This window comes from Propithecus coquereli, unplaced genomic scaffold, assembly GCF_000956105.1.
Source record: "Propithecus coquereli isolate 6110/MARCELLA unplaced genomic scaffold, Pcoq_1.0 Scaffold64, whole genome shotgun sequence".
Lineage (NCBI taxonomy): Eukaryota > Metazoa > Chordata > Mammalia > Primates > Indriidae > Propithecus > Propithecus coquereli.
Genome location: NW_012152396.1, coordinates 1,164,210 through 1,187,303, shown reverse-complemented (window position 1 = coordinate 1,187,303; position 23,094 = coordinate 1,164,210). Strand labels below are relative to the sequence as shown.

General features: G+C 38.6%; 2 protein-coding genes across 2 annotated transcripts in view; one reads left to right on the top strand and one right to left on the bottom strand.

The window, feature by feature from the left end:
- The first annotated feature begins 1,242 nt into the window (after positions 1–1,242).
- JCHAIN (joining chain of multimeric IgA and IgM) lies at positions 1,243–10,108 on the top strand. Its single transcript, XM_012659867.1, has 4 exons — positions 1,243–1,470; positions 5,086–5,212; positions 8,796–8,876; positions 9,548–10,108. Exons 1-4 carry the CDS (start codon positions 1,407–1,409, stop codon positions 9,756–9,758), a joined length of 483 nt encoding a protein of 160 aa, XP_012515321.1. The 5' UTR covers positions 1,243–1,406; the 3' UTR covers positions 9,759–10,108.
- Positions 10,109–17,846: 7,738 nt separating this feature from the next.
- ENAM (enamelin) overlaps positions 17,847–23,094 on the bottom strand; it is a 14,356-nt gene continuing 9,108 nt past the window's right edge. Inside the window, exon 8 of the mRNA XM_012659828.1 lies at positions 17,847–20,798. Coding sequence (XP_012515282.1) covers positions 17,847–20,798 — 2,952 coding nt within the window. The remainder of the gene's footprint in view (positions 20,799–23,094) is intronic.

The window sequence follows — 23,094 nt, the reverse complement described above, 5'->3', positions numbered from 1 at the left end:
TTTAATTACTTTTTTTAAGGAGGAAAGAATAGAATAAGTTATTTATTAATAGAAACTTCAGTTAGGGGTGAGGAGCCCTGACCACAAACTAAAATAATGTGCTTTCAGGTCTGTTTCTTTTTCTGATTCCAGTATATTTTTCTTATACTCAAGTAGTTTCTAAGTTGTATTGACATAGAAATTAAAATGACAATAAACTTTGATGGCATAGTAATATTTCATGTTCTAGCTCCTAGCACTTTGTTCCTGCTAGACTTTCAGTACGTATTCTTTGAAGGAGTACATTTATGTGCTACCCTTTAATGTATCTTTCATTCTGCCATTTCCTACTTTTAGTTATGAAATCTGCTTGCCTATTTATGGTCCTGAAGAATTCTTTATTACCTCTTAAAATTCTAGGAATCCCTTCAAAAATTAGAGCTGAGAACCAAAAGTAACACAGATTTGATGCTATTAGATATAAATGTAACCAACATATTCTTGGAACCAACCCTGCCTAAGAGACAGGAAATTCTAGAATGTTGGGGTGGAGGTGGAGGGGTGTTCTGTCCAAAAGGTCAGGTGTTTTCTTAAATTTGACACTAATTAAATGAAAAAATTTTACACAGAATATTGCATTGATTCAGTTTTCTGTTGAGGCATCTCAAATAAAGATCATCTCATGAGTTTACAATTCTGAAAAGGTGTTACTAGATGAGCAAACACAAAATTTACCTTAATGCTATCAAATTAAAGCATGGCAACTGATTCATCTAGTGTCTACCAATTTCTAGTTCCAATTCTATATTCGAGCTTATAAAATACCTGAAAGTAATCAGAGTATATACATATATATTTAAATCAGGTAGCTTGGTTAATTAAGCACTAGTAGAAAGAAATTGACATAAGATATAACTGGGACCTTAAAGGGATTTTATTTCTTTTGAGACCTTAACGGGATTTCATCTCTTTCTCCTTCCTTTCCTTCATTCCTCTCCCCCCGTCCATTAATTTATTGTTCCAGGCACAACAAATGTCAGATATTTGATCTGAAGACTAATAGGACTATATCTAGGTAATAAAGTTGAGAACCTCAATTTAAACATTCTTAATAGACTCGTGCCTTGAAATTATTATTAGTCTTCTGGTTTACACATTTATATAGCATAAATGCAAAATGAAATGATTACATCAAATGATGGCTTTTTGGGTATTCTTTGGAAGAAAATACTTAAATGCGAATCACACATTTCTGTCCAGTGCAGCATTTAAACTTCACCCTTCAACCGCAGTTATGATTGTTTTTAGTTTGTTAGCTGCCTGGAACGTTATTTTAAGAAAGCAGAAGCACCATCATTTGCACACTCCTTATAGATCACACACCTTAACCCTGACTTTTTTGCTCCAGTTTTGCAAAAGAAGTCAAGATGAAGAGACACTTACTTTTCTGGGGACTCCTGGCCATTTTTGTTAAGGCTGTTCTTGTGACAGGTATGTGGTCTTTATAAAATGAATCCAGATAAAAGGAAAAATATAGCACAGATCTGTTTTTCAGATGTAAATATTTGTGTTTACGCTTTGGTTGGCCGGCTAGTCAGCCACTTTTTTCTAACATGCTTTACTCTCTGTATGGCAGTGATCTTTACACAGACACGACTCGGTGTGTTTCTTTTTATTCTTTTTTCTCTCCTATTAGTTGTTTGCCTACTACAATGTAGAGAATAAGAAAGTAGACATTCGTGGATAACGATGGATAGTTCTGCTTATATGAATGTCCGCAGTGGATTTTAAAAATCAATAATCCTCCCTTTGAGTCTCTTCAATTAATATTCTGGGAAAAGGAAGTAATAATTACTTAAATACAATATAGAATGCACTGGGGATTTTATTTCCCCAGAGAGACTGGTATTAGTTTTAACAATTTTCCTGGTTCTGAGCCCACAGATTTATTATGATGCTTCAACAATGTTTAATGTTGTATAGGTTGCGTATAACTTGATAGCTGAATATCTGTTATTTTGTTTATTGATCTTTGAAACAATTATAGAAAATGGCATACATTTCAGACATAAAAGTATAGTATTAAATAATTTTCCTCTAGAAGGGCACATGAATAGTTTGGCTGGATTAATTGTTTCTAACACTTACTGAGCCTTTGGTTCTTATTTCAAGACACGGCATTAAGAATAGTTAATAATCATTAATTAATATTAGTTATTAAGTAATTATTAGTTAAGAATAGTCATTTTATATATTTTATATAATTAGCATTAAAAATAACTAATAGTATTTAAAATATAAAATAGTGTAAAATATGTCCAATATATGTATGTATACATCCATAAATATATTTATAAACATAAAGCTATATACGTACTCATCAACTTACTATGGGGTTATGTCCCTATAAACTTATTGTAAGTTGAAAGTGTGATATTTTCAATTTACAATGGGTTTATTGAGAGTTAACTACATCATTAAGTTGAAAGCGTACTGAATGCATATTGCTTTTGTATCATCCTAAAGCTTAAAAATCCTAAGTAGAACCTTCGTAAGTCTGAGACTTTCTGTATATAAAATAGCTACCACTTATTGAATACTATGTTCTAGGCATTATGCTAACTGCTTTACATATAGTATTTCATTTAATTCTCACAATAACTATATGAGGATAGGTACTATTATTATTTCCGACATATAGTTGAGCCACTTGAGACTTAGAGAGATGAAATAACTCACCTAATTTCACACAGCAAGCAAATGGTAGGTAGAACTCAGGCAATCTGAGTCTATAGCCCACACTCCTAACCACTATCCTATTCTGCCTGCATAAGGGCCTTTTAGTAAATTCATTTTGGTCATATCTGGCATGCATTGTTAAGTCTATTTTCTTTTTTTGTTTTTTTTTGGAAACAGAGTCTCGCTCTGTTGCCCAGGCTAGAGTGCCGTGGCATCAGCCTAGCTCACAGCAACCTCAAACTCCTGGGCTCAAGCAATCCTGCCTCAGTCTCCCGAGTAGCTGGGACTACAGGCATGTGCCACCATGCCCGGCTAATTTTTTCTATATATATTTTTAGTTGTTTGGCTAATTTCTTTCTATTATTTTTTTTTTAGTAGAGACGAGATCTCGCTCTGGCTCAGGCTGGTCTCGAACTCCTGACCTTGAGTGATCCTCCCGCCTCGGCCTCGCAGAGTGCTAGGATTACAGGCATGAGCCACCGCGCTCGGCCAGTCTTATTTGCTTGAACTGAATTAAATTAAATTTAACAAATATTTATTGAACACCTACTATGTCTCAGGCACTCTTGGAATAAAGTAAGGCACAGTTTCTATTAACAGGTTTTTAGGAAAAAATACTACCTATCAGTGAGAATGAATGTTAGACTCTAAGTCTTGATGAACTGAAAATATTTGTATATTTTCAGGTAGATATATTAGGCTGCTTAATATTTTTTAAATATTAACAGTAACAATAGTCTCCTCCCAGGTTTCTGGTAAGGAAATAAATTATATGCCATAATAGAATATAGACATTTTCTTTTTAAGACTTAGTCAAGTCATTCACTTGACTCTGAATCTATATTTTTGGTCAGGCATTACGTGCTCATTTATATTTCACTGAGAAAAACATTTAAGAGTCATAGATACAGAAGTAAAGAGGAGGACCATTTAAGTCATTTTACTCTTTTCAGAACGTTAATAGGAATTGTATCCTTATCTTGAATTGACTCCATAATATTTCTTCTCCAATATCATACAGACTTGTGTCAGAAGATTTATTAAGGACTAATGAATAATGGCATAAAAACGCATTATAAGGTACTTCGAACAATTCTAAGTACAATAACAATGGTCTCAAAATGCTTTTGTAATGGCAGTTATCATTAAGACTGAAATATTGCAATTAGGGCCTCTCTGCTCTGGGAATCATCTCAGGAATAATCATCTCAGACTTCCAGTTACAATTATATCTACTCTCATTATTTAACTTTTATAACTTGAATTCATGTGCTAAATCTTTGTTTTTTTAAATTGAGGCTTCCTGGGAGGAATTTTTAAAGGTCACCTAGCTAAAATTATAGGGATAAAAAAGACATTTAATATCATTATTATTATCTTAATTAGCACTATTAAGTAGAGCTATTATTAACTCTTTAAAATCTGTTAACTGATCCAACTCCAGATAATAAGAAATTTTCTGTTTATTCTTTGCGATACTTACCAGACCTCTTTGTCTAATATTCAGATTAGACTATGAATGTTGACACTCAAAGTTAAGATTTTAATGGTCATCTGTGTACTAATTAATTTATTCATTTTTTTCTGTATACAAGCATATTATATTTAATTGAGTTCTTATCTCACAATGTTTTTTAAATTGTTTTTGCAAATTTATAGCACTTTACATCTGTATATACTCTATCTTTAAAAATAATTCCTATAGGAAATAATAATACATATAGCCCTTATTATTGTATTTGATTGAATCATTCATTGCACCATGATAATCTGGTGATTATTGTGAAAAAGAATATAATTAGTTTAGAAAAGTTGTGGTAGAGAATATTTAAGAGTCTTATAAAAAGTAAGGTTATCTTGGGGGATAACATGCCTGTTCTTAACTCTAATTCAGTTTATGCAAAAAAAATTTTTTTTAAGTACAAATGAGAGTTCAGGAAAATATGACATTTCAAGTCAGGCTTATACAGGCTAATGCTGATTTTTGTACATTTTTGAATGAATTGCTTTGGTCTGGGAGAAATACAATCTAGGTTTTTGTTTTCTCTTACACTTTGGCATTTGGCATTGACTTTTATAAGGCTGCATCATTCAGAGAGCTGTGCCTCTATTAGATGGAAATCAGAATTATTTCAGCCCAGGTTTCCAAAGGCTGGCCCAAAGAAAAAAGAGAAAATTCCTTTTAGAGTACATTTGGATTTCCTTCACTATGATGTGAGATTCCACTTAGAGAACAAATGGAGAAAGCTGAGACAGATTGACCATAAAACTTTATTTTTCTGGAGGCAAGCAAGATAAATGAACCAATACAAAATATATAAATTGACTTTTGTTTTCCTTTCCTCTTCTTATGTTTTGCCTTTCTAGCCCAAGACGAAGATGAAAGGATTGTTCTTGTTGACAACAAATGTAAGTGTGCCCGGATTACTTCCAGGGTCATCCAGTCTTCTGAAGACCCTAATGAGGACATTGTGGAAAGAAACATCCGAATTATGTACGTGGCATTCCATATATCCTTTGTTCCTGTTGTAAACAGAGATACTTTCTGATATTAAGCATTGTTTGAATGTAATATCTGTATCTTTACGACCCCTTTTGATGTGTAGCATCTTACATGAGGTTCAATCTTGTTAAGGAGCTTGAGGCAATTTTGTAGAAGTTGCGGGCAAGAACAGAGAATTCCAGGCAATCTAAAACCAGCTGGGTAGACCAAATTTTAACTGAAGGCTCCGATATAGTCATCAACTTACCCTGTTGAGTTATTTCAATTTGAATCAGAACTTTCCGTTGCCTCTGATCAATTTAAACTGAAACTTCAGATAACACTAAAAGCCTTATTTTGTACCATATATGGACTACTGAGTATCTTACATTACTCAAATGTCTGCATAAAGATTAGGCAGACTGATCAAATTGACTAATTTGATTTCATCTTCACTTGTAGGTTGGACTTCAGATATTCATTTCATTTCACATGTAGTCCAGAGTTATATGCAATGTATTGAATAGCAAGAATGCTAATACTGTTGGAGAAATGAGATTGCTTTTTGATCTAATCAGTAATAACTTTTCCTTTTGAACCACTCTTACCTTAATAGTTGTCCCCCAATCAACTACGTCTTATAGAAGGAGAACATAGCATTCACTCCCAGTCAATCAATGGGAAAAGTATAATGCGTTTAAGAATTTTGTTTTAAGTTCTGGCTGAGTCCATTAATAACTGTGTGCTCTTGTATGCAAGTTACTTATCCACTCTAAACTTCAACTTCTTATGTTTAAATAGGGGGAAATCATGCCTACCTCATGGGGTTATCATAAAAATGACAATATTCTTTTTATAACTTATATATTTTCTGGCACATATTTTAAAAATTTGCTATTAATCTATTCACTTAATCTATGTGCCAGTCACCATTGTCACTATCTTGCTTAAAACCCTTTTGGTGGTTTCCCCAACATGGTGCTTAGGATGTATTACGAATGCCTTGGCCTAACCTCCAAAGCTTAGCACAACTCTCAACATCAGCCATTGCCACTTTTCCTTTCCTTTATATTTAGAAACCCGGCAATACTGTAGTGTCTTCATTTCCTCACATTCACGGTGCTCTGTTAGCTCCTCCGTGTGAAGAACTCTCTCCCGTCCACTCAGCCTCGTTAACTCCTCCTTAATTTGCATGTCTTAGTTTGCTCATCACTTCCTCCAGCAGGTTTGCTTTGACCACTCAGATCCTGCCCTCGTGGCTCCGTTAGGGATAGAACAACTGGAGAAACACGTAGTTGAAGGGACGGCGTCCGTGACGTTGGCACTTAAACCATGCTGAAGAAGAGAGTCTTACATTTAAATCTGCAGGAGGAGATTTTTTGAATGGCCCTCCATGATCCTGTAACTCATCTTTTCCTTTTATGGAATGGTTCTTTCTCTATGATACGTTCACTGAAATTGGATAATTCATTTACTTCATGCTACTTTGCCTACTGTATATTGATCTTCCTGATCTTACTTCTGGAAGTACATTACCAGCACTGGGTTATTATGGCATCATTCCCAACTCTGCCACTTACTAAAATGATGTGACTTCGGGCAAGTTGTTTAACTCATTTGAGCCTGTTTCCTAAACTTTAGAAAAGGGAAAATTATGTATGTGTAAATACATACACATATACTTTATAGGGTTGTGAGGATTAAATATTATAATTTATAAAGGAACACTGGCTCACAGTACACCCTCAGAAATGTTTATTCCCTTGTCTTTCCTATTATTGAAGGCCTTTTCTGATATTACTAGAACCTTTACAATCTAAGAAAGAATAGATGTATTCATTCATTCATTCATTCAACAAATATTTATTTAGTGAATGCCAGATATCGAGGGTTGGTGCTGGGGATACAACAATGTATATAAAACACAGTCCATGCCATCGAAGAATTAACAGTCTAATAAGGAGCTTTAAACAATTAAAAACGTAATTACAACACTGTGCTGTAAATGCTATACAAGAGCAGGCACAGGATGTTACAGGAACACTTAGGAAGGACTGTCAGTCCATTGCGGTGGAGCAGAGGGCGGCAGTGGGAAGCAGGAAGGGTGTTCTGAGGAAGTGGTGGAATGGACGATGGCTGTTGGCTGAATGGACTCAACCGGGTAACTGTGTGGGAAGTGAGAGCGGTAATAGGTGGGGCGGACCATTCCAGGAAAAGGAAACAGGGCTGCTGTGAGGATTATGTGATATCATCACGTAACATGCTTAGCATAGCACCAGGCACACCGTAAGTCCTTAGTGTACGTTAGAACCATTACTGTTTTGTTATTGTTAAGACTTGGAAATAAGAAAAGCAAGGGACGTTTGCGAAATTGCCAGTAGTTGTTTACAGCTGGTACGTATTGGGTGGCATGGTGACAGATGAGGGTGGAGAGTTAGGGGCATATTAGAAATGCTTTCTATGCGATTTTAAACATACCCTGTTATCTGTGGGGAGACGCTGTTGGTTTTAAGCAGAGAAGGACATCAGGACTTGCATTTTAGAAAGGCTACTTTGGCAATAATGTAGCTAACACATTGGAGGGGTCAAGACAAAAGGAAGGTATTGCTACAATCTAGGACAGGGTTGACGGTGTCCTGAATTAAGGCAGCAACAGTGAGGAGAGAGACAAGTGGGTGGATTTCACACATGTAAAGAATTAGAATCAACTGGACTGTGAGGCTGATTAGATAGAGGCCATGATGGGAGGGAGGATTCAGGGGTGATCTCCGGGTTTTTGGCTTGGCTACCTATGTGGATGGTATTGGTAAATACTGATTTAGGAAACACGAGTTTCTCTTTGTTCCTTTTGGTAGGGAGGGGTGCATATGAGGAGGGATGATGACATAGATGGAAAAATGTAAAAGTTAATAAAATCACCTGAACTGGTTGTTAATCATCTAATTTTGCATGGTACATCACCGTGAAAAACTTCCAGCTTTGCTACTTAGTGGTTGTATGAACTCGGGTAGGTCACTGACCTCTCTAATTTTTCATTTCCTCATCTCTAAACTGTGGATAGTAATATTGGTCTGTTCATTTCACAAATACTGAACATATTCTACATGCCACACATCTAGCCAGGCACCAGGAATACATACATGTTTTTGCCTTAAGGAATTTATATAGCCCGGGGCAGCAACCACTCTGTATACAAACAACTATGACATGGCATTTGTTATGATAAATATATTTGAGCATTAATGAGACTACAGAGGAAGTTTATTGAGGGGTGGGGATGGGATCAAGTAGTCATCGCAGAAGTAAAATGTGAGTTGATTTTTAAAAGAAAAACAGGAATTTGCCAAGTAAACAAAGATAGTTGACAGAAGACTTGCTATGAGGTTTATTTTGAATGGGAAGTATTTAAAATATAGCAAATTACCACAAAAATCTGAGTAATAGTATTCCTATAGAGTGTGTATAGAATGCTAAATGTAACGATATATATACTGTTCTAATGAAATAGTAAGTACTGTTCTAGCAATATACCTATTACCAATAATAAATAATATCTGTGTTTCATTATTTTACTGTTTTCTTTCTTTTTTTTTAGTGTTCCTCTGAACAGCAGGGAGAATATCTCTGATCCCACCTCACCATTGAGAACCAAATTTGAGTACCATTTGTCTGACCTGTAAGAGATTTTCCCTCATACAAATATAGATGTGGAAGTTCATAACCTTTAATTAAATTTGTTAGTAAGAATGTTTTAGAAAATATGTTGGGGTATAAATATTTACAAATATAATGTGAACCTTTGAATACATTAATTCCTGTGTTACTTCTTAGTATCATACATTCATAAAAACTTTGTCACAGACAAAAATTGGCTATGAATTTATTCCAAAGAAATTATTGCCATTTATAGAAGAAGGGCCAAATTATCTTAATAGTTCAATAAGTGGATTTCATCTTATAAACATGCAGGTGTTTCTCTGGAAATGATAGAATCCAGTATCACTTCTTTAAAAAACATTCTTCCTTTATCATCACTATGAATAACTTGTTTAAACAAGTATACAGTTGGGAATGAGCCTAACACAATAGAAACTGCTGTATGGTGTAGACAAAACAATCATAGCATTAATTATGTTGCTTACTTTGAACTAATTTTTACATGTTAAAGGTTGAAAATCTCCAACCATTCTGTATTGTAGAGCTGTTTAGCTCTGACAGGAGTTATCCTTTGTTAGTTGTCAGGTCAGAGCCGCAAGAACTAACTGGTTTTGGAGAGTAACGTGTAGTCGCTCAGGCTTTGAGACAGCGTTTGATGGGGATCGTCTGATGTGTGTGTTTGTTTTTCAGCTGTAAAAAATGTGACCCTGTAGAAGTAGAGCTGGAGAATCAGATAGTTACTGCTACCCAGAGCAATATCTGTGAAGAAGACAGTGCCACAGAGACCTGCTACACTTATGACAGAAACAAGTGCTACACGGCTGTGGTCCCATTTACATACGGTGGTGTGACCAGAATGGTGGAAACAGCCTTGACCCCGGACTCCTGCTATCCTGACTAACTTAAGTTGTTGCTGACTGCGCAACGCTATCTTGAGAGGCTCTCCACTTTGATCCAGAAGTTAATATATTTACAACCAATGCATTTGAAACCAGGATTTTTTTTTTGGATAACATTAAACTAACTTTCTCCCCAAAATAATTTAAATAGTAACATTGTTATCTTTATTAGAAAATTACTTCTCAATCTTATATGTTCACACTCTAAAGTATTAAAATGTGTCAGTTATCATGTTCGCCTGAAGAGGTGTACTCCCTTAAGAACCCAGCTTCTAGCATTAAAAAAAAAAAAATAGACAAGGGGAGAAAATAAAACTCAAAGTGTTAAAATCAGGAGGCATAATAAAATGTTACCTTTTTTTTTGGCTTTTGTCTTGGAGAGCCAGAGCTTCTGCATTTTCTATCACTAGTTTCTTTTTAGAATGTTTCACTGTGTAGAGAAAATACATATGTAAGCATATTTCAATTATATGTCTTCATTAGAAAAATAATTGGAAAGCATGTTTTAGAACTATTTATAAAAATAATTTAAAATAAGATCTCTAATATATATGAAACCAATTTGCTGAATAACTAAATGCATAATTGAAAAATATATTTTGCCGTAACACACAGACTTGGAAGCAGATGACACAGATTTCTCTTTTTTTTGATAATCAGGTTAGTATCAAATTCCCACTGGAAACCATCTATATTGTAACTGAATCTAATGAAATATGTATTCCAAAATATGTATTCTCTAGCACAGTTTGAACAATTAAATAGATTCATAAGCATATACCTGTGTGAAATAATTTATTGGAAAAAAGTTTGCTCATGTTAACTTGCGTGCAAGTTAAATATAACTTGTTACTGATGAACAGTTTGTAAGTACGATGTCATGATGCATTAATCACTGATTTCATACATGTACACATTTGAGGTGGCTTTGTCATTTTACACCTAAAATTAGATAAAAGGGCAAAGTTCCTCCTGATAAACACAGTGTTTGTTTATCATGGTACACAAAACTTCTTTATGGCAGGAAGCCAAGGCCCACTGACATATATATCTAAGGGTACTATGGAAAGTAGATGCTGACTCTGGATTTGAAATAGTGGGAGGATGATTAGTAAAAGCCGGTTTCTTGACAAGGCATTGTTCCTTTTTTAAAAAAAATGTCAACAGTCATTTTTAGTGACTCCGACTGACTATTCATTGCTTCTTTAAGGGTATGGATAGGACACTCTGGCACTTCGGTAGGAATCATAGTTTTTTTTTTGAGACAGAGTCTCACTCTGTTGCCCTGGCTAGAGTGCTGTGACATCAGCCTAGCTCACAGCAACCTCAAACTCCTGGGCTCAAGCGATCCTCCTGCCTCAGCCTCCAGTAGCTGGGACTACAGGCATGCGCCACCATGCCCGACTAATTTTTTCCATATATTTTTAGTTATCCAGCTAATTTCTTTCTATTTTTAGTAGAGACGGGGTCTCGCTCTTGCTCAGGCTGGTCTTGAGCTCCTGAACTCAAATGATCCTCCTGCCTTGGCCTACCAGCGTGCTTGGATTACAGGCGTGAGCCACTGCGCCCAGCCAGGAATCATAGTTTTGATGTACTAAAGATGTACTCCTTGGAAGCCGCGAGAACTATTTTTCAAGTTGTGTATAACTCAAGCACAGAAAACAATAAAAAGTAACCACTTTTTCATTAAATTAGAAAGGATCATTTTGGTTTTGAAGTTTTTATTCTATTTTCATAATACAACACCGTGGTCCCAAGGAAAAAAAATTTTTTTAGTGTGGCAGTCAATGTGTTAATAACAATTCAGCACTTACTATGTGCTAGGACCAACCTAAATGCTTTATAAATATTAACTCATTCAATAGAAATCTGGAGTAGCTGGTAACTCTTTAAATGAGAGTTACTGAAGAAAGATTAAAGCCTTCTTGTAAGTCTTACTCATACATTTGCATATATTAGTAGAATATTTAGCAGAAGTTCGCTAAGGAATCAGTGTAGACGTGACCATGAAAGGAGCCTCTTGGTTCTCCCTGCAAAGAGTATAATTGACCTGTGGCTCTAAGATCCACCACTGTGCTTGTGTAAGGTCACACTTTCCATGAGCTGCTCCAACCAATGATTATTGAATGTGACAGAGGTACCGAGACAGGTCAGTTCCTGGAAAATTGACCTGATAGGACACTGACTTGGGGACTCCCTGTTGGCTTTGCTGAACATTTCCTGGCACGGCACCACCAGATACTGCCTACTCCACTGCCTTGCTATCCTCTTTCCTGCACGTGGATCAGACTTGCTTAAGGGTCTACTGACCTTCTCAGCCTTCTCCGACTTCCCACCCATTTTCTCTCCCAGGTGTTTTCCCAATAAATCTTTTGCACCTCTAATCTCATCTTGCAATTCTTCAGGGCTCACATTAACACAATAGCCAATTATGATCTATCTGCTTGAATGATGATAATGATGACATTGAGTATTCTTCACATGCCAAATGGTTTGTTTATGTCATTTCATTTAATCCTACAATAACTTTTGGGTATTTTATATTATAAGTGAAAAAATCAACTCAGTGGATAATCAGGAATTTGGGTGGTTCACTTGTTTAGTGACAATGAAAACTCTGAATCACTCAGCTATAGCCTCAACAAATATCAGATGAGGCTCTTAGACGATCGCTATGTCCACCCTAACATTTTCTTATAGCTCATGTAGCAGTCAGCAACACTACGTAAACTGCGGTTGTTATTATGTGTTAATTGTCTTGGCTCTTCTCTCTGCCTAGGTAACAAATCAGAGAAAACTGCAAATACATATTAGATCAGTGATTCTTAAATTTTAGAGTACATGAGAATCACCTGGAATGTGCTCGTCACAGTGCATTACTGAGCCTCACCCCCAGATTTGCTGATTAGGTAGTTCTGGGGTGCAGCTGGAGGAATTGCAGTTCTCACAAATTCCCAGGTTCTGTCGCTGCTGGGAATTGCTTGAAAGCCACTACTTTAGAATTACAAACCTCCACTCCCACCTAGTGGTTGAATTATGAAATGCAACGACTATGCATTTTTAACATGGATCGTTCATTTAATCCTCATATAGCACCCTATGAAACAAGTACTCTCTTTACTTTACAAATGATGAAACTGAGATGGAAGGAGATGAAATAACCTGCCTAAGGTTTTACAAGTAGTATATGGAGAACTGATAGTTGGATCCAAGGCTGTCAGACTCAGAAGCCTATGCTCTCATTTCGTATGTTATCCCGTCTAAACATTTGCAGACCATCTTCCCCAGTAATTCCACTTCTGAGGAAGTAACCAGAAATACGATCAAAGTGGGATAGAGATATTTATCCTAATATTATTTATAACAGTGAACATTCAAAGCAGACTTTAAGTCCATGATCAAGGGAATGGTAATATAGGTATATATACTTTAGAATATTTTACCTACAACAAAAATGAAATTTCAATTATTTTAAATTTTATGAAAATTGCTATACAATGTGAAGAGGAAAATGTAGGATATTGCATAAAAGAGTGACTTTAAGAACACCCCTCCTACACGTACATGAGAAGAGACTTGAGGGAAAGAAGCCAAAATGTTTTTATTTGCTTTCTTTTACTTTTTAGTATATTCCAAATATTCTACAATGACTGTATACTTTATAATTAGAAAAATGTTAATCATTATTAATTAATTTCTAATTTTAATCAATTATACTAATTTTTGGGAAGTTCTAAATTTTCATTCACTTGCATAATGTATTTAAAGACAAAGTGATGTTTACTTAGCGTCTTCTTGTGCTCAGCACAGTACAAGCTGCTATCAGGGGTACATAAGAAGAATGAGAACTGGGTCTCACTTTCTAGAGTTTTCCTACTGCTTCTGCAGGCAAAACTAACACAGGAAAAAGCACATGAGACAAATGTGTGATTAAATATTAAAGACGACATGCTGTGAGCCTTCGGAGAGGCTGGGGATGCTAGGGCGGGGGTAATCTTGGAGGAGACGGTAACTGAATAGGGCCTTCACTGATGAAGAGCGAAAGCTTCTAGAACTACATGAGCCAGGCCAAGAAACAGGGAGAAGCATAACAGAAACGTAGGAGTAGAGACAGGACCAGCCTGCGCCTCTTTCTCTTTGTGTTCTCTACTGAATCTCACCTACATGCTTCACTCATACACATCCCCTCGGATTGGGGACACTCAGTTTTTTCGGTGGTCAAGATCTTCCTGTTCCTTCCCTGGTGAATGTGAAGGTGTCGCTTATTTATAGGAAACGGCCTAGCATTTTGCCACCCCAAATTTGGTTCACTGACTGGTTGAATCATCGTCACCTGAGCGTGCCAATACTACAGAATGGTGGGCCCTGCTCCAGGTCCACAGAGTCCAAACCTGCATTTTAACACAATCCGCAATCAGAGACACAGTAAAACTCGAATAATGCAGGTATGGCAGGCAACACTATCACAAAACAGCCTGAATCCTAGTTAAAGGAGGCAGCTGCCAATGTGGTTTAACAACTGAGGAACTGACGAGGACCTCCCCAGGCAAAACTTTCTACCATTTTCCTTCCCTAAATATGCCAAGGTTAGTTTCACTCTTTAAGGGAATGTCGGATGATCTGGGAGGACTGCATATTAGCGTACACTTGAAAAAAAAAATCTTTTTACCAGGTTTAACCACAGCAAACAACTGCTTTATATAGTGCAGAAAAGGATGAAATAAGGTTATTTGGATAAGCTCTGTCCAAGCTCTGATGAGGTGCAGAAACGAAGGGTTCTGTGTGCTCGGGCAGAGGAAATGGGGCACCAGGAGTGAAGGGGATCTTGTCCAGGGAGGAGGGGGTCACTGAGAGCAGCTTTGTCTATTTTACAATTACGTCTGTGTCCAGTTACCACTCAGCTTCCTCCTTGCTTCTTCCTTTGAAGATTTCTCACCTGCTGGTATGGAATGTTGCCTGTTGCCAGCTGAATTCTGTTTTTAAGTCTAATTGACTGTAAATTCAAAGTGAGAGGACAATGTTCAGTAGCTGATGTTGTTGGACCAGAGGTGAGGCCGAACGGCAAGGAAGACCAGGTGGACAAAACCAAATGCTATATTCTACCGTGAAACGGTGAACATCTATTTTCCACCACGTGAAGTTTTCTTCTGCGTATAAATTGGGCACTTGGCCTGAGTCACAGTGAAACACTTGAAGTTTTGCGAAGGAGGGACCGAGCGGTTGATTTGAAGTCCAACATTTCCGGTTCCCTTTTTGGTTATTAGAAATGAAGTTTGGTTTCCTGAGGGTGAGATGAATCTTTTTTCAGGTTATTTAAGGTCATGACTGAAGGAGATTGGGGTAAGTGAGAGAAGAGGAAACAAGTGGGCAGAGATATGTTTAAACAAGTAATAAAAATAACTCAAAGGTCATTTCTTGTGAATTTTCTTTCAAGATGTATAAAGTTAAGACTCTGATGCGAGTGACCCAACCAAAACGGGTTATCTACATCTTTAGGTGCTCCAAAAAGCCAGAAGACAATGGCTGCATGATAATGGCTACTAGGCAGAGTTTGCAGAGACCTGGCTAAACCCTATACTGTATCATCCTGCTTGGCTTTCTGTATAAAGTGAGGAAGTGCAAGATTTCCCTCAGTCACCTGTACCAATGCCCAGCTATTTTTTAGAGAAGTAGATTATAAACTGTTCTTAGAAAGCAAGTATATGTTAGCCTTATTGGGTTATATCCTGTGTTTGTAAAACTTGGATATGTATTTTTTTACTTTATCAACTAAAGACATCACAGACTATACACATTTCAGGATCAGCAGGTGGCGACCACTAGACACAGAAACTTGCCATGGGAGTGGGGCAGTAGTGGTGGGGTGTGGATGCCCGAGGCAAGGGGGCTCACCGCCAGAACATTCCAACTCTCCTGTGTGTACCTTAACTTGAGAGCAGACCTTGAGAACTTGAAACTCAACACCTGAGCCAGGGCACACAGGATAATTAATTTCTTTACTGGAAGGAGTTCAGGGCTGGTGTCCAGGCTTGCCAAAGCATACCTGTGCTGACGGGATCAAGCGTCATTTTCTCCAGGGGAATTTTCCCTTGTTTTCACTCTATGTTCTCAAATTCAATAGATATTTTTGTCACATTGTACTGTCTACATTTTACATTGCAGAGGTCTCAGATGATGATTTAAGAAGCAGTGCTTCCTAGGTTCAGATGTGTCAATATATCTGCCAAAACATCTATGAGACCCATGCATTTTGGTAAAATATAAAGTCAGTATCTTGCGATAAAGTATTTGTATTGTGATTTCAAAAAAATAATTTGAAAAAAAAAAACCTAGTGAAACAATAACATAGTTTTATTTTGAGAGGATAATTATTAAAAGACAGTTTTATACAGAATAAGTTAATGATTTTTCAGTGTTTGATTAAAATATTAAACTGGCTGGGGGGAGGGGACTGGAAGCAACTAGTGGATGGCCTAGACAATCTACTTCTAAAAATCCCTTCTTATGCTGAAATTCTATGATGCAAATGTTGCTGAATATAGAAAACTACAGAGTGTGGTGGCTCATTTAACATCCCAGATAGTTCACCTGCAGGAAAAGAGTTTTCGTGGGTATGTCGAAAGCCGTTCAAAAGTCAGTCAATCAATAAATATTTATTGAGTAGCTTTTATATACAAGACACTGTGCTAGGTATTTTAGAAGATTAAAGGGCAAGATTTTTTTTTTTCAGGAAGTTTTAAGGATTACATTTTCCCAAATTTCTGAGATCTTCTTATGAAATCTGTCCTTGACAATTTCTTCTAAGAAATGCCTTAAAGTTGGAAGGTAAGTTTTTAGGTTATTCTGAGAATTTTTCCCTCTAGGCAAGGGATATCCAGGTAATAGGCCAAAATGCCAATTAACTATAATAATACTACTAATAAACCCAGATGTATTCTAAACAAGGCAACATAGAAATATCTACTTTACAAAATAATTTACACTATTTAATCAAAATACCAAGAAAGTGTGTCTGTGAATAATTCTACACGACATAAAGAATAAGTATGTTACGAGTAGTACATACTGGTGAAATCACTTAGGCTGAACTAGTAAAAAAAGCTAAATACTGGGTGTTTTATTTGTTTAAGACAGTGTTTCCCGAAATGTCCTCTACCGACCCTGCAGACTATGAGTTGGTGTGGGGGGGAATGTCTTAGTCTTTCTTTTTTTCCTGGGTGCTCAGTCCCAGAGCAACGGTTTCTTCAGTTCTTCACCCGCTACTTTCCTAAGCCCTTTTCCTAGGCTGCGAGTTCTGTGTAACTATCCTGTCTTCCCTCCTCCTTGACTGTGTTCCTCTAACTTAGCTGTGTCCACCTGGTAGAGACCACAAGATAATTAAAAGCGAATGTTGTCATAAGTGGTGGTTACAAGCAGCTAGCTGAATATGTAATAAGTGATGGAGGGATAGAGAAAGATGGAGAAGATAACTAGAAAGCTAAATATAGAATGGTTGAGGCAGAAAGAAAAGAATGAAGGAAGCCAAGAAAGAGGATGATAAAGGTAATGAGAGTGTTGTGGAAGAAAAAGATGCCCAAAAAGAATATCGAGTAGAAAAAAAAAAACCCAAAAAACTGACAAGACCAATGCAAGGGAAAAAAATGTACAGTACTTAAGGACTAGACCGATGTGTAGGTCTTCACACATAAAATGGAAAGTTCATCTGTCTTGCAGTCTTGCAAAACTAGGTAATTCTGCAAGTATGGAACTTTGAGGAAAAAAAGGAGAAATTAAAATTCAAAATGAAACTAACCCAGACAAATGGCTTCTAAGTTTTGAGGTGGGGATGGTCATGGCCTTCCTGCTTTTTATTTTTATTTTTAATTAGGTCTGCACTAATTAGTGAGAGTGCTGGATCTGGTGACCCCCCAGAGACCCAGTCTCATTAGCTCCACCTGGGCCACTATTCCTATTGCTGGGAGGGGGAAAAACTTAAGGATCACCCAGAGGGTCAGATACTTAATTGAGTCTTGGGGAAAAAAGTCTGGGAACCATTGGTATAAAGTATCAGTTATTTTCCTTTCTCCAAGAACTCTTGGTTGAAATAATCCCTAGGCCTGAAGCAGTAAGCAGTCTTGTACCTGGTCCTGTGGATTGGCCCCTCTTTGAAAGGATTCAAATGGAGTGTGTTCGTCTGCATTAAGTGGGTCTACATTTATACCCGTATATTGTTCCCCAGTAGCTAACTCAACCAATGTGTTAGGATTTTCCGTAGGCATTACTGGATCCCCGTCAAATGGGCTTTGCCTTCCATTGCTAGATGGAGGTCCAGGGCTGGAAGAGTGATGCTTTGCTAATTTGGAGCCAAAGCATGGTAACTTCAGGATGTTAGACGGTCTTTGTTGCTGCCTCTCACTCTCATTTCCTTGGACTTCACTTTGGAAACCTTCTGGATTGAGGCCTTCGTCAGGGGTACCGATAACAAGCTGCTCAGGAGTTAGGTCAACAGTTCTTTCATTGAGCTGGTTGTCTTCAAAAATCTGTTCCAGAACATTGTTCCCTTCTCCTCCAAGATCACTTTTGAGACAAGGTGTATTCTTTGATTGAAGGGAACCGGCTTCGGGAAGGGGTATAATTCCCCTTTGGCCCAGCTGATTGTTCATAGAACATGGTGTGTTCCTCCTCAGAGTGGATACGTCATCTCTAAAAGGATTTGGGTTTTGGCTTTCCCCAGGCAGTCTCTTCTCTGAGCTGTTCCTTTGGCCAGGTAGGATACTTGTTGGGGAGACTACATGTCTTCCATGCTTGGGATGGCTACCTTCCATATACAAAGGGCTGGTGTCCTGGTTCTCTCCTGGTGCAAGACCGTAGGAGGGAGTATAGTCTTGCAGAGCCAGCGGGTCATCCTTGGGCCCCCGGGAGCCACCAGCACAGCAGGAACCTCTCTGGCTCAAGTGAAATAAATGTGCTTCTTTTTGATATGATGGGTGACTTTGAGGAATTAAGTCTGGGAAAGCCAGATGTTTTCTTTCTGGGGAATTCAGCCTAGTAATTTGCATGCCATAGTTCAAATTCTCATCTTCATGCCACATTGGATTTTTCTGAAGCCCAGCTGGGGAGTTACTGGAATAGGGATGGTTCTCTTTCTGTTCTGGCAGATTAGCTGGGGCTTTGTGTAAATTTGTTGCCTGATCCCAGAAATTTCTGTAAAAATATGGCCCTCTTTCTTTCTGCCCTTGGGCTTGAATCCTGTGGTCCCAGGAGTTCTGTGAAGGAAATAAAGTGCTTTCTTCTCGTCTAACAGCACTGTTAGTATAATAGCCCCTGCTCTCTATAGGTGGTGGTAGAGTAGGAGCTGTATTATATGATGGAAAATTCCCATCCGGGCTCCAGGGGTAAAATTCACGATAAGGAAAATCCTCCCTGGGTTTTGATGGATTATCTAGGGAATAGGGAAGATATTCCTTTGGTGGATTTGAGGTATGTTGCTCACCTTCATAGTGCCTCACTGTTGGGCCTCCTTTAAAGCTCAGCTCCTCACCCCATCTATTTTGTTCTGGAAAAGGTTCATCTCCAGTTGGATCAATTGGGTCCTCTTCATTATGAGGGGCTCCCCCTTTCTGGTCTGGAGTGTTTACGGGGTACAGTGGGTTTTCTTGTTGCCCCATAGTATTGGGAGAATCAACTCTCTCATCCCACATATTGCTTCTAACGTATGGTGAGTTTTCCCTGGGACCATAGGGGTTATATGCAGGGTAGAAAACACTTCCTCTATAGCCATGGGAAAGATGAGGTAAATGTTCTTCCTGCCTCCCAGGATCTTCCTTGAAAGGTGGAAAGATTTCTTGGTGGTTCCAAGTATCTTTTCCAGCAGGAAAATGTCCCCTTGCAGGAGAAGGGATTTCCTTCGGGTATACAGGCTGGTAAGTACTGTGCTTTAATTCTGGCTGGTTAGTTTCAGATTCATATGGACTTCTTCTTGGCTCTAAAACAATCCCTTTGGGCAAATTCTGGCTTTGGGTTTGTCCATTAGAATTGGGGACTTTTGTGGAATCTCCTGTTTGGTAATAGGAGTTTTCACGTTGATTGATGGAATTAAAATTTGGAACTGGCATGTTATTTTCAGGGGGAGGCAGTTTGTCATTTGATTTAGTAACTCCGTAATGTTGAGAGTTTCTCCAGAGGCCACTTGGATCCTTTGTAGGAATGGCTGCTCTTTCTTTTTGACCTAGTGGCTTCTCGCTTGGATTTTGGACTTTTTCATTGTGATTAACAGTACTGGGTTTGGGAGCCAGTGGGGCAACATTGGTTCCCACAGGGTGTTTATTAGGCTCCTGAGGCTTTCTTCTGATATTTGCTGGGTTTCCTGCATAATTGGGATAATTGCCTCTTGAAGTGGAAGGATAAGCTTTTTGATAAGTTGGATTTATTGGACGAGCTACCTGTTTACTCTCCAAAGCAAAGGAGTTCCACCGAGGACCCCTTTGAAACTGTTGAAATTGTTGAAATTGTTGAAATTGTTGATTGTGGTAAAAAGGCCAACTCTGTCTGCGCCCCATGGCTGTTCCAGTGGAATACCACTGTCTTCCTGAAGGATAATTTCGTATGTTAGGATACGGATAATTTTCGTGAAGGTTTGGCTGACTTGGTCTCCGCGGAATTTGACTTCCTGGCACTCCCTGGACTGAAGTGTTGACTGCAGGGGGTGGGACGACCCCATTTTGTGTTGTAGGGCTGCCCCCATTTTGGGTTGTAGGGCTGCCCCCATTTTGTGTTGTAGGGCTGCCCCCATTTTGGGTTGTAGGGCTGCCCCCAGTGTTTACCCCTGGACCACCATTCCCTGTCGGGGTGGTATCATTTCCTCCCTGAGCCCCTCTGGGATTTGGTTGGGTAGAATTAGTCTCGGTAACTGTTGAATTAACTGTGGGTTCTTTGGCTGGACTCTCCTCTTTAGGAGGATCTTCCTCTTTTGGTTGTTCAAAATCTTGTTCAAACATCTCTTCTGAATAGTAAGGAGGGCGACCTCCAAAGCCATGATATCCAAAATATCCAAAGTAAGGATTCTGTAGAGAAGAAGGTGGAAATCAGTAATTACTCTTTATTTCCCACTACGGTGCTGCTTGCAATGGTTGTAGTGTAACAGGGAAGTCTTTTTTTTTTTTTTTGAGACAGAGTCTCGCTCTGTTGCCCAGGCTAGAGTGCTGTGGCATTAGCCTAGCTCACGGCAACCTCAAACTCCTGGGCTCAAGCAATCCTCCTGCCTCAGCCTCCTGAGTAGATGGGACTACAGGCATGTACCACCATGCCTGGCTAATTTTTTTTCTATGTATTTTTAGTTGTCCAGCTAATTTCTTTCTATTTTTAGCAGAGACTGTGTTTGGCTCTTGCTCAGGCTGGTCTCGAACTCCTGACCTCCAGCAATCCTCTGGCCTTGGCCTCCCACAGTGCTAGGATTACAGGCCTGAGCCCCACGCCCAGCTGAGAAATTTTATCGGCCACATGCTTCTTCTAACACCACTGCCTTTACTTTCTTTCTTGAAATTTGATTCCTCCTTGGTTTCCACGACCCTACTCCCTCCGGTTCTTTCTTCTGGTCCTCTTTCTGACCACTGCTGCTCAGTTTTCTCTTTTTAGGCCTAATACAAAATCTGAGATTTTTTTTCCTTCTAAAATTAAGGAATCCATCTTCTATCCTCCTCATTTTTCTGTTCTCATTTCACATACCGCCCTAAACGATCTATTGCAGGCTAATGCTTTCAGCATGGATACATGCTGATGACTCCCAAAGGCATAACTCTGGCCCATGACACCCTCTCCTGAGGTTGGAGCAGCAAGGCTGCTCCATGAAGGATTTCGTGAGTACCTCCAACTGAATGTACCCAGCCCCAGGCTCCTCTCCCCTCAAACGTCTTCTCTGACATTTGGTATTTAAGCAACATTCACCACTATCTACCCAGTTTCCCAAGTTTCTGCTCTCCCCTGTATTTCCCCAGATAATTAATGATCCTGTCCCATAACATCTAAACTTTTATCCTTGTCCCCTCTTCCTTTATCCTCAGTACCCCCTCAACTATTCCAACATTTTTCTTCCTGGCTGCTGTCTGTGTAATCTTACTTTCCACTAATCTTGCCTCTCCACTGCCATGGCAGGGGCGGGGGTGAGGGCGGGTAGGGGGGTGTATGTGGAAATTCTGCCACTCTCCTCTTGAAATATGTATTTAATATTCTCCTTTACAGGACAAACTCTAATCCCTTTAGCATGACATAGAAAGCAGCAGAGCATAGTGCCAAATGGTGGGGCTGTGGACAGAGGTGGATTAAAACCCCTGTTCCACAGAATGATGCTGTGCTAACCTCGGTTTATTCATTTGTGATATGGAGATAATAGTAAAATAATAACCACCTCATAGGTTGTCATGAGGGTCCAAAGAGTATAAAGCTCAGTGCCTGGTACTTAGTAAGTGCCTAATAAGTGTTATATATAATAATAATAATTTTTATAACCATCCGGGCTATAACCATTACATTCCACCTCATTTCCTCAACGTTGTGCTTTTTTCAGTTGCAAATCACAACTACTATTAGTTCTCTGAGTTCTGTATTCTCCTTACATGTCTTTATGTTTCAGCCTTTGAACGTGGCTTCTTCATATTGAAACTTCTTCCACCTACACATTTACCCCTCCTGGCAAACTTGACTCATCCTTCTGGACTCAGCTCGACTGCCACCTTCTGTGTCCTGATTCCCATGGGCAGAACCAGGCTCCACCTCCCGGCGTCCACAGCAGTGGAGACTTCTGACACAGTGAGCATCCCCATGACTTTCAGTTGCCTATTTTCCTGGGATTCTCCCACTTTAGTCTCCCATGTAAAGTTTTTGAGGGACAACATTATGCTTCTTATCCTTGTTTTCTAATACCTAGCACAGCGGGAAGTGATTAATAAATTTTTGTTTAATGAATGATTTAGTTATCATGAGCTCCGTCGGTCGGTATGTTTGTTAGACATTTGTGTGGCATTTAGGTCATTTAGTTTTTCTTTTAAAACAAACATAATCTAGAGAAAAAGTGCTTTTATCCCCATTTGTGGATGGAGACGATGAGACAGACAGGTGAGGAGATCTCTATAGCATCATACAGGAAATTGGGCAGCGTCCTCAAGAGGTAGAATATAGACTTCTTTTTTTTTTTTTGAGACAGAGTCTGGCTCTGTTGCCTGGGCTAGAGTGAGTGCCGTGGCGTCAGCCTAGCTCACAGCAACCTCAAACTCCTGGGCTCAGGAGATCCTACTGCCTCAGCCTCCCGAGTAGCTGGGACTACAGGCATGCGCCACCATGCCCGGCTAATTTTTTCTATATATA